This window comes from Molossus molossus, unplaced genomic scaffold, assembly GCF_014108415.1.
Source record: "Molossus molossus isolate mMolMol1 unplaced genomic scaffold, mMolMol1.p scaffold_m16_p_6, whole genome shotgun sequence".
In the NCBI taxonomy this organism is placed as follows: Eukaryota; Metazoa; Chordata; class Mammalia; order Chiroptera; family Molossidae; genus Molossus; species Molossus molossus.
In genome coordinates, this window is record NW_023425399.1 from 54,968,353 (window position 1) to 54,978,728 (window position 10,376).

Consider the following 10,376-nt stretch of genomic DNA (forward strand, 5'->3'; position numbering starts at 1 on the left):
TGACCTGCAAGCCTGCCTTAGTTGTCCAGGGTGGCTCCAGGGCCCTAAACTCCCAGGTCTCCTATCTTCAGGCTAGACTCTAACCTTTCATTCTCAGATCACCATGTGGGCACTTGACTCATATTGCCTCAGCAGCTTCCTCTACCTCCCTCCACAGCACCTCCCCTTCCCTCACCCTCTCCACTTAGAGACCTCTATGTATCTTCTAGGGACAATGCAGTGTCCTCTCTTGTTGTATCTGCCTTTCCAGGGTGGCAAAAGAGGGAGACAAGGGCTTGAGGGCCACCTGAGATGTCCATGATACTACACTCTCTGGCACTTGGCAGCTGTGACTGCACTCAGCCTCCAAGTAGATTCTGCATGGGTGTGGAGGGTTGGAGCCGAAGCTCAGCTACTGAGGACTTCATGTGTGTGGGCTATTAGAGGCACCTGATGTCACTTATCTAGTGCTCACTACAACCTCACAGGATGGACACTGTTGTTACCCCCATTCCAGGGACAGTGGAAACTGAGGCACAGAGAGGACAAGGAAAAAGGGGCAGATTGGGACATGAAACTTGTCTCTCCCCCATGCCCCCAGGATTGGAGGGACTAACTAGGGTGATGCTAGATAGCTTGCACTACTTTACCTGGCACAGAGACAGACAATCATTTGAGGGGGCTTTTATTGTTTGGGGGTCACGAGACAGACCCTGAGACAAGGACTGGGCCCCTGTGTGGCAGTTGGGTTGGGACATGTGTGGGAGTACCACACCTCACCTCACCTGCTATCTGGTGTGATGGGGAGCGGGCAGCAGATCCACTGTGGGCAGCCCTTCTTGTATTCCATTGGGAGCCTGAGACCCAGAGGCCCAGGGCTACATATGTGCTGCTAACATGGTGGCTATCACTCCCCCAAGGCCAGGTGCTGGCAGGATGAAAACACTGCAAGAGGTGATTTGGGCCAATGGGACCACAGTGCTGTCCCCACCCCTGGCTCCCAACATCAGTGTGCCACATCACTGTCTGCTGCTGCTTTACGAGGACATTGGCACCTCTAGGTAAGGCAGTCACAGCCTTGTTTGGCTGGCTAGCCATGTGTGAGCAGGTTTTCCTGGTGTGTGTGTGTGTGTGTGTGTGTGTGTGTGTGTGTGTGTGAGAGAGAGAGAGAGAGAGAGAGAGAGAGACACACACACACAGACAGACAGACAGCGGTGGGGGTGGAATGCAGACACAATCTCACCAGTGACCAGTTTTTATACTTGTCTGCTAGGGTCCGGTACTGGGACCTCTTGTTGCTCATCCCCAATGTGCTCTTCTTCATTTTCCTGCTCTGGAAGCTTCCATTTGCTCGGGCCAAGATCTGCATCACCTCCAGCCCCATTTTTATCACCTTCTATATCTTGGTGAGTTCACTCCAGTTGGTTACGGAAAACCCAACTCCAACTGGTTTAAGCAAAAGAGGGAATTATTAACTGCCTCTGTAATGAAAAAGCAGCTTCAGGTATGGCTAGATCCAGAGGATTAAGTGATGTCATCAGGACTCTCTCTCTCTGCATCTCTACTCTCCTCTGGCCTTATCTCAGATGAGTTTTTCCCATATGGTGTCAAAGATAGCCAAGAGCAGCTAAGAGCTAATATCCTGCCTCCCTGCCACCTGAAGCAAAGAGTACCTACAATGTAGACCTAGACTTACCTCTAACTGGCTCACCTTGATTCTGTTTTCAGCCCAAAGCTAATTACTGTGACTAGTGAGGAAAGGGGTGCTTTGGAGCTAGGAGGGTGGGATTAGCTCAGCCAAACCAGAGGAGAATGGTAGTCCCTAGAAGAAAACTGGGGAACCATTACTAGAGGGAAGATGAATAGATGCTGAGTGGGGAAAAAATACCCATTGAGCCTCCATCCATCCATCTGTTCTTCTGTCCACACATTCTATGAGACCTCTTTGGAGCAGACTTCCTGCCTGTTGGGAGAGCCTGCATTCTCCTTATTCAGTGGTCTTGATGGGTGTTTCCTGGTGAGAGGTTGAGAAGAGCAGGACTGTAGTTGAGAAGGCAGCCTCAGGTGCGAGTCCCAGATATGGGCTCTCCAGCTTGCTCCCTTTCTGCTCCCTTTCTTCTCCCTCTACCCAGGCCTGACTGATTGGAGTCTTCGCCTTTCTGTGCCTTTTAGCTATCACTGCCTGAGAACTGAGTGGTTCCCTGGTCTCCCCTCCGTGGCCTGGGTCAGAACTTCCCAGTCAGAAGAATGGGTAGTGGGTAGGCAGAAAGGCAGGGGAGGCTGTTGGTGGCCCTGCTGACTAGACCCCTTATCTCTGTGAGGTAGTGTAGAATAGGGATGGGGATCAAGGCCTGCTTTCTTTTCTGCCTTCTCCCACAGCCTCTCTATTTACTTTTTTGTATATTTATTCAACAGATATTAATTACCTATTGTATGTCAGGCAGATGCTCTTTCTGGGGAATCAGGCTGGGAAAAGGAACCCAGGACTAATGCCCAGGAACATGAGTACCGAATGACAATGTGCATAGCTCCTGCCCAGTGGGCGCTTGGCATACATTAGGCACATGGCAGTTTGTTGCTTCTGCAGCCTGCCCTGCTGAGTGGTGTAGGCCTCCCCAAGGCTCAGACATGGCTTTCCTGGCACAAAGGACAGAGTGTGTATGAAGGTGGGCTCTTTTGTTTGTATGTGTCAGAAAACTAAACTTAAATCCACAAACTTAAAGCCAGAAGGAATGTATTGACTGAGAAACTGACAAGTCCCAGGGCTTTGGGCACCGCTGGATTCAGAGGTTCAGTGATGCTGTCTAGCACTCTCTCTATCTCCTTCTCAGCTTGGTGTCTCTCTGATGACCCTGTCTCTAGCAGTCTCCACCCTCGTGGCAGCCAGGTAGCCCCTGCAGCTCTGGGCTTGCATCTCCTCAGCTTCTTTTCACAGTGATTGTACCTGATGTCCTGGCTGTGATTTTCACTCAGTTCCCTTGGGTCCCAGCCCCTTCCCCAAACCAGTGGAATGGCATACAGGAATGGCATACAGGAATGGCCAGCCCTAGGACACAGGCCGATCCCTGAAGCCAGGAGTTGTGGGATCAGCTTCTCCCCCAAACCATGTGAAGGAGGAGGGTTGAAGAGGAATGAGGCTGTTGCAAGAGAAAGGGGGTGGATACTAGGCTGATAAAAGCAACAGATGCCAAGCACGGGCACTTCTGTGAAACTTACTCCTGCAGCACCTTCCCTAGGATCTGTGATGCCTCTTCTCTGTGGCTTCCTTTCCCAGCCCCCATGTCTCAGAATTAAAACCATTAATATGACAAGACTAACGGCAGATGTGGACCTAGCCCTTATTGGGTACCAGGCACACTTCCACATTTATTTACCCATTTGATTCCTTCCATTGATCAGATGTGGTAGGTGCTATTATTATTTCTATTTCATAGAAGAGGAAACTGAATCATGGAGGTGCAGTTACTTGCACAGAGGCAGGAAGCAGCAGAGCTGGGATTTGAACCTAGGCAGTCTGGTTTCCTACTAACTGTTCCATGGCTGAGACACTGAGGCCCAAGAGGGGTGGACTAGGCCATTGAGGGTGGTCTCCCCATCTCCTGACTTGTTTAGTTTGGAATCCTTCCATTCTTGAGGAATCAGAACTACTGCAGAAATGGGTTGTGTGTGGGTTTGCTGTCCCTGCAATTCCCAGAGGTCTAATTCCTCAACTCCACCACACCCTGCTTTCACCCACCAGGTGTTCGTGGTGGCGCTGGTGGGCATCGCCCGGGCCGTGGTCAGCATGACGGTCAGCACCTCAGATGCTGCAACGGTTGCTGATAAGGTGTGACTGGGCCTGGTGGCAAGGGGAGTGCTGGGCATTGAGGAGAGGGGTGACTGGGCCCCCAGGCTGACACTCTTCCCACTCTGTATCCAGATCTTGTGGGAGATTACCCGCTTCTTCCTGTTGGCCATCGAGCTGAGTGTGGTTATCCTGGGACTTGCCTTTGGTACGTCTGCTGCTGGGGCCACTGCTCTCCCTGCCCCTCTCTGGCGGGGGGCCGATCCCGCCACCGTCACCTGGGCTGGCTTCTGCTGACTGACCAGCACTTTTCTTCCAGGTCACCTGGAGAGCAAGTCAAGTATCAAACGTGTGCTGGCCATCACCACCGTGCTGTCCCTGGCCTACTCTGTCACCCAGGTAAGAGGGGGTGGGTGGGGCAGGGCAGCCTTGGGATTTTCCTAGAGGAGGCTTGTAGCCAGTGAGGCCCAGGCATCCACTGCCTTCTGGTCCTGGATCAGGCTGTGAATATTTATCATGTGCAGTGTTCTCAAATTTTAAATGCATCTATGGAATCACCTGGTGTGCTTGTTAATAAGGGAGGTTCTGGAGGCCTCTCCCAGATTCCCATCTAATAGATCAGGGTGAGGGAGGAGAGGATGCACATCACCTGCGGTTTTAACAAGCAGCCCTGGTAGGAGAATGTAGGTCTGCAGACCACATTGAGCCCTGCATCCAGAGATCTCTTTCCTAGTTTGGGTCAGGGACTGCCCCTTACCCAGCTTTGTCCCCTGCCCTACTCTAAACCTGTTCTGGGTGCTGGAGTTAGATGGGCAGGGTATGGCCAGAGAGCAAGCTGGAGCAGAAACCTTTGGGGGCCAGGCTGGGGCAGAGCTTGGTATGGTGGATAATTTCTGGGGCTCTGTACTGGCGAAGGCAGAATCCAGTGAGACCCTCCCCTGCCTGCCCCTGCAGGGGACACTGGAGATCCTGTACCCTGATGCCCACCTCTCAGCTGAGGACTTCAACATCTATGGGCACGGGGGCCGCCAGTTCTGGCTGGTCAGCTCCTGCTTCTTCTTCCTGGTGAGGTGGGGTGGGGGTAGGGGTGGTGGACCCTGGGCTTAGGTGCCTTGGGGATGGCCGGGTGAGCCAGAGCCTGGACACCTTGGTACCTGGCCTAGCTCTGGGCTTGGTGCCCTCCAGCACCCTTCTCAGCCCCCATCCTGTCTCTGCAGGTGTACTCTCTAGTGGTCATGCTTCCCAAAACCCCTCTGAAGGAGCGCATCTCCCTGCCTTGTGAGCCTGCTTTGGGACACCACTGGGTGCAAGGGGTGGGGTAGGGGTATAGGGAGAGTATGTTTGGGCCACTGTGGCCTGGAACAGGAGAGCCCTGGGTGAGAGGGAGGCAAGAAGGGCTCCTTGGGGGGCCCGGGGATCCCAGTAACACACTGGGGTGACGTGTAGAGGAGAGGGCAGGACCTCACAGCCCTCAATCCCGCAGCGCGGAGGAGCTTCTATGTCTACGCAGGCATCCTGGCGCTGCTCAACCTGCTGCAGGGGCTGGGAAGCGCGTTGCTCTGCGCTGATATCATCGAGGGGCTCTGGTATGGAGGATGGGGGAGCTGGGACTGGGAGCCCCCTTCTGGGGAAATCCTGCCCAATGAGGCCTGCTTTAACCCTCCCCTACTCCCCCAGCTGTGTGGACGCTACCACGTTCCTCTACTTCAGCTTCTTCGCGCCCCTCATCTACGTGGCCTTCCTCCGGGGCTTCTTCGGGTGAGTTCTCTCACAAGGGCCCGGGAGGCCGAGGCTGATGGGCTGGAGGTCTTTGCAAAGCTCAGCACTTTCCAGCCCGCCACCAGGGGTTGGAGAGCTCCAGGCGCTCCCGCGTGGCTTCCGGTGGAACCGTGCCTTCTGCTTTCTGCGCGTGTGCACTTGCTTGGTAGAGCCTCCCTGCCCTGGATGCAGGCTAAGAGTGGACAGAGGAGCCAGATGGGAGGGGTGTGTGTGTATGTACATATGTACATGTGTGTGTACATACACGTACACACAAAACACACATGCACATACACACATGTACATGTATACACATTATATATGCAATGCACATGGACATACACCCTTTCCCCACAAGAGAGACAGTGGCTATGCACATTGTTGTGCACTTGATGTTTTTAATTTAAGAATAGATTTATTGATTCATTCAGCACACATTCACTGTACCATGCACTGTTGTAGCTACAGGTACACCTGGAACAAGTATACACAAATTCTCATGCTCACAGAGCTTATATTCTAGATGGGGGTGACTGGGCAGAGGAGCAGGGTTGTGGAGAGTCCAATGTGTATTTGAGTATGAGGTGGGGTACACGTGTGTTTGGAGGTGTGTTAGGGAGATGAGATGCTAAAGACATGGGGTTGAGGGTTGGACCCCAGGACTTTGAAGTGGTGGAAACTCAGGCATTTTCCCCCAGCTCTATCTCCCCCTCCTGCCAGATCTGAGGGTGGGGGTGGAAGAATCTTCCTCCTGAATGAAAAGCTGGAAGAGGGCTTTAGAGATGGAGTGAGAAGGACTAAATTGGTTCCAGCCTAGCTCTGATCTGGCCTTAGGCTCCTATTTGCAAGTTGGGTGCAGATCTTCCTTTCTCACTCAGAAGCTGATCCTGAGGATTGAGGGATTGGGTGAGTGCAGAGTGCAGGGCTGGAGGTCATGGCCAGTGTTTGCTGAGCATGTTGAGCCACGGACTGATTCAGGCTTTCACCCTCTGCAAAGAAGTTGGGATTGTTGCACCCACTTTGGGTGAGAAAGCAGGCACAGAACCTCTTGCCCAAGCATGCACAGTTAGGAGTAATTTCACTGCAGGAGGGGAGGCTTGGTATAAGTCCTGTTGGACTCCACAGTCCAAGCAATAGGGATCTCAGGTTTGGCATTAGGCAGCTGTTAGCGCATTTTCTCCTGGTCTGATGGCCTCATTGCCCAATAAAGGAGAACCTTTCTGGAATCAGAAAGTGAGGCTCCCCTCTCCTTCTGTCTTCCCTACCAGCTCGGAGCCCAAGATCCTTTTCTCCTACAAATGCCAAGTGGATGAGACTGAAGAACCAGACATGCACCTGCCCCAGCCCTATGCTGTAACCCGACGGGAGGGCCTGGAGGCAGCAGGTGCTGCCAGCACACAGTTTGACTCAGCCGGCGGGGTGTCCTACCTGGATGACATCGCTTCCATGCCCTGCCATACCGGCAGCATCAACAGCACAGACAGTGAGCGCTGGAAGGCTCTTAATGCCTAAGTGCTGGGGCCCATAGAGGGCAGATGGGAGAGGAGGCCAGGTAGTGTAGAATCCCTGGAGAAAGAGGACAAGGTCATGGGACCTTGTGTGGCTGGCAGCACTATGTAGGCTCTTTCCTTCCCTCTGGGCATCCAGTTGCCCACAGCCATCTCTGCTCTAGCTGTCCCTTCCCCTTCTATCTGCCCTTGGCCTGCTCCACAACATGGCCCAGATTATGATATCTTATGGCCAGGACTGGCTATGCTGGCCAAGGGCACCTGTTCTCCAAAGGAGAAAACCTGGACACCCAGGACTGGTCTGGCCCACTCCCTACAACACTTTGGCCTTCTCAAAGCTCACTCTAGCAGGTGGGCTGAAGTGTGTATATTTTTTTTGATCTATTTTTGAATAAAAAGGAAAATGAGCAGAAGGTATTACTGTGGAGATTCTGTAGAAATACTGGGGCTGGTTCCTTTCAGGAGCCTGAGGGCTGGGGTGTTCAGAGGTCCCAGTAGATCTCTCTGTGTCCTGAGCCCAGGGAGGCTCAACCAAGAACTGGCCAGTGCCTGGGTCCTGCTGGATGCTGGGACATGGAGAGAAATCTGACCCTAGCCATCCCTGTTTGAGTGGATGAGACAAATGTGGGAAAAGGATTGTGGGCTGTCATTCCACTCTTTTGAAGCATGTGACCATTGGAATCAGCTCTTCAGGTTCTGTCCTAGTTCTGCTCTGTTGGCTTGCACCAGCCACTGTCTCCTGCAGCTCTAGTTTTACCCTCTGTAAAAGGAGATAAGAAGGCATATCTTCCAGGTATTTTTGTAAGGACTAGAAAATAGCAAGTGTGAATGACTGGCATTTAGGAATGGAACAACAATGATAACATAGGCTTTTTAGCCTCTAGAACAATGCTTGGCACACAGTAGGCACTCAGAAGACAGGATGCTGGGGAATGACATTCATTATAAGAATGGATGCAATGTGGTGAAAATGGAGAAAATCAGAGTAAAACACGGGGAGGGAAAATTGGAAATAAGAGGGAGGATCCATATGTCCATATTGCTGCTGGTGCAGCTAACTTTGGCTTTGAGTAATTTGGCAGCCAGAGGAGAAAGGGAGTTGAAGCTATGTAATTCCACTGTAGGAGGGGAAGAGGTCTTAGCTGTGGCCGTGGGAGTGCTGAGGGTCAGGCCTGGCACCTACCTCTGCTGCCACCCTTTTTCTCAGTAGGGCACTGAGGGCACCAGCTCCAACATAGCTTGTGCCAGTGGGGCCAATGTGCCAGACTCCCCAGGATCCAGGGCCCAGAGGGCTGACATCGGTGAGGGCACGGCAAGTACAAAGGCAGAGCCAGTGAACTGTGCTCTAAGCCGAGGGGACTCCAAGCTGCTGGGGGATCTTGGCAGGCTTCTCTGTGTGGCACACTTTGCTATGACTTCATAGCTTTTGAAGAATCCTGTTAGGTGAGAAAGGGAAGCCTGCAAGAGTTGAAAGCCAGATAGGCGTTTGACAGTCAAATCAAGAGCTGTGTTCAATATCAGGAGCCTTTGATGTATCCACAATCTAAGAAGTCCTAGCGACAACGTAGTTTACTCTGAGATTGCTGAGCAAGCAGCCAAGTCCTCAGGGAGGTATCAACAGAAGAAAAGAGGTTAGAAACCTGCTGCTTTTTTGTTCTGATTTTAAAGTTTGTTTCTTTAAGTAAGATATGTAGGTGGCAAAAAAATATATATATTCATGCATTATAAGGGGTATACAGTAGGAGGTGAATCTCTGTGAATTTGACATTCAGTTTTCTGTCCCCCTCCCAGAAGCACTGTGAGGCCAGGGTCTCCATGGCCTTGTGGAAGTGTGTGTGTGTATTTCTCCTGTCTTGGGAATGTAAAGAGTCTGTAGCTTGTTTTCTCCACTTGGTAACTGATCTGGTGATCCTTCACTTTGGCAGCTGCACACATCATTATGGATATATGGCAATTTAACCAGTCGGGATGGACTTTTGTTTATAATCTATTTTGCAACAACAAACACTGCAGCAACAAAAATTCTTATAAATATTTTTGGTAAATAATGTAAATGAAATTGTTGGAACATGCAATCTTAACTGTTTTAGTTTTATAGTCTTATGGCAGAGACTAATAACTATCCTCCAATATATATTCTCCTTTTCCTCCACTATAACAGAATGCCTGATTTTTAGTTAAATACACAGCTACTTGGAATAAAGACTATATTTTCCAGCCTTCCTTGCAGGTGGGTGTGGCCATGTGTCTAAGTTCTGGCCAATGGGACATAAGTATGCATTCAACTTCCTCAGAAAGAGGGTAAGCTCTGTTCTTTCCTGCTAACTGGGTTGTGGTTGCAGTGGCTGGAGTTGTAGCATCCGTCTTGAATCAGGGGACAATTTTGGGAATGGAAGTCTCATGGCAGTGCAACAAGATAAAAGGAGCTCATGTTCCTGACATATGGTGCATCCATAATAGCCCTGAATTTCGTACCTTCAGATGACTTTTTTTTTTCTTTTCAAAAATATGTTTTTATTGATTTTTTTAGGGAAAGGGAGAGAGAGATAGAAACATCTATGTCAGAGAGAGACATCGATCGGCTGCCTCCTACATGCCCCCTACTGGGGATCGAGCCCACAAACCAGGCATATGCCCTGACCTGGAAACGAACTGGGACCTCTCAGTCCACAGGACGACCCTCAACCCACTGAGCCACATCAGCTTGGCTAATCTTTTTTTTTTTTTTTTTCCTGTGCGTGTGTTTGTTTTTTTTAAAGAATATTTCTCCTTATAAAAGACTCATTGCGACCCTGGTCAGTTTGGCTCAGCAGTTAGAGCGTCGGCCTGCAGTCCAGAGAGAGCTGGGTTCGGTTCCCACTAAGGGCGCGTACTTCGATTGCAGTTTGTTCCCGGCCCTGGTTGGTCATGCAGGTGGCAGCCACTCGATGTGTCCCTTTCATGTCGATGTTTCTCTCTCTCTCTCTCTTCCTCTCTCTTCCTTCCAGTCTACCTGAACAAAAAATGGAAAAATGTCCTTGGGTGAGGATAAAAAAATTAAAATAAAGACTCATTGCACCTTCTTGAAATACTATAATTTGTCATTAATTTTCACAAAAAGCTCTGACATGGAAAGTTTCTCAAATGTTTCTTCTTGAAAGAGAAGAAAACAGTCATTTTGTTATATCAACATATATGTGGATAATTATAAATACTTTCTATCCTAAAATGGAAATCAAGAACCCTGGGTAAAGAAACTACATTAAAACCTTGTGAGGTAACTATACTGACAAGCCTCCCTTGTCAGACGACTTTTTGAATGTGAGAGAGAAATAAACATCTGTCTTGTTTAAACTGCTTTGGATTTT

General features: G+C 50.4%; 1 protein-coding gene across 1 annotated transcript; it reads left to right on the top strand.

Moving 5' to 3' along the window:
* The first annotated feature begins 325 nt into the window (after positions 1 to 325).
* On the top strand, positions 326 to 9,062 carry TPRA1 (transmembrane protein adipocyte associated 1). The gene is made up of 10 exons (XM_036245352.1): positions 326 to 1,040; positions 1,253 to 1,385; positions 3,719 to 3,805; positions 3,899 to 3,971; positions 4,083 to 4,162; positions 4,718 to 4,828; positions 4,981 to 5,041; positions 5,247 to 5,349; positions 5,441 to 5,521; positions 6,790 to 9,062. Exons 1-10 carry the CDS (start codon positions 877 to 879, stop codon positions 7,031 to 7,033), a joined length of 1,137 nt encoding a protein of 378 aa, XP_036101245.1. The 5' UTR covers positions 326 to 876; the 3' UTR covers positions 7,034 to 9,062.
* The last annotated feature ends 1,314 nt before the right edge of the window (positions 9,063 to 10,376 follow it).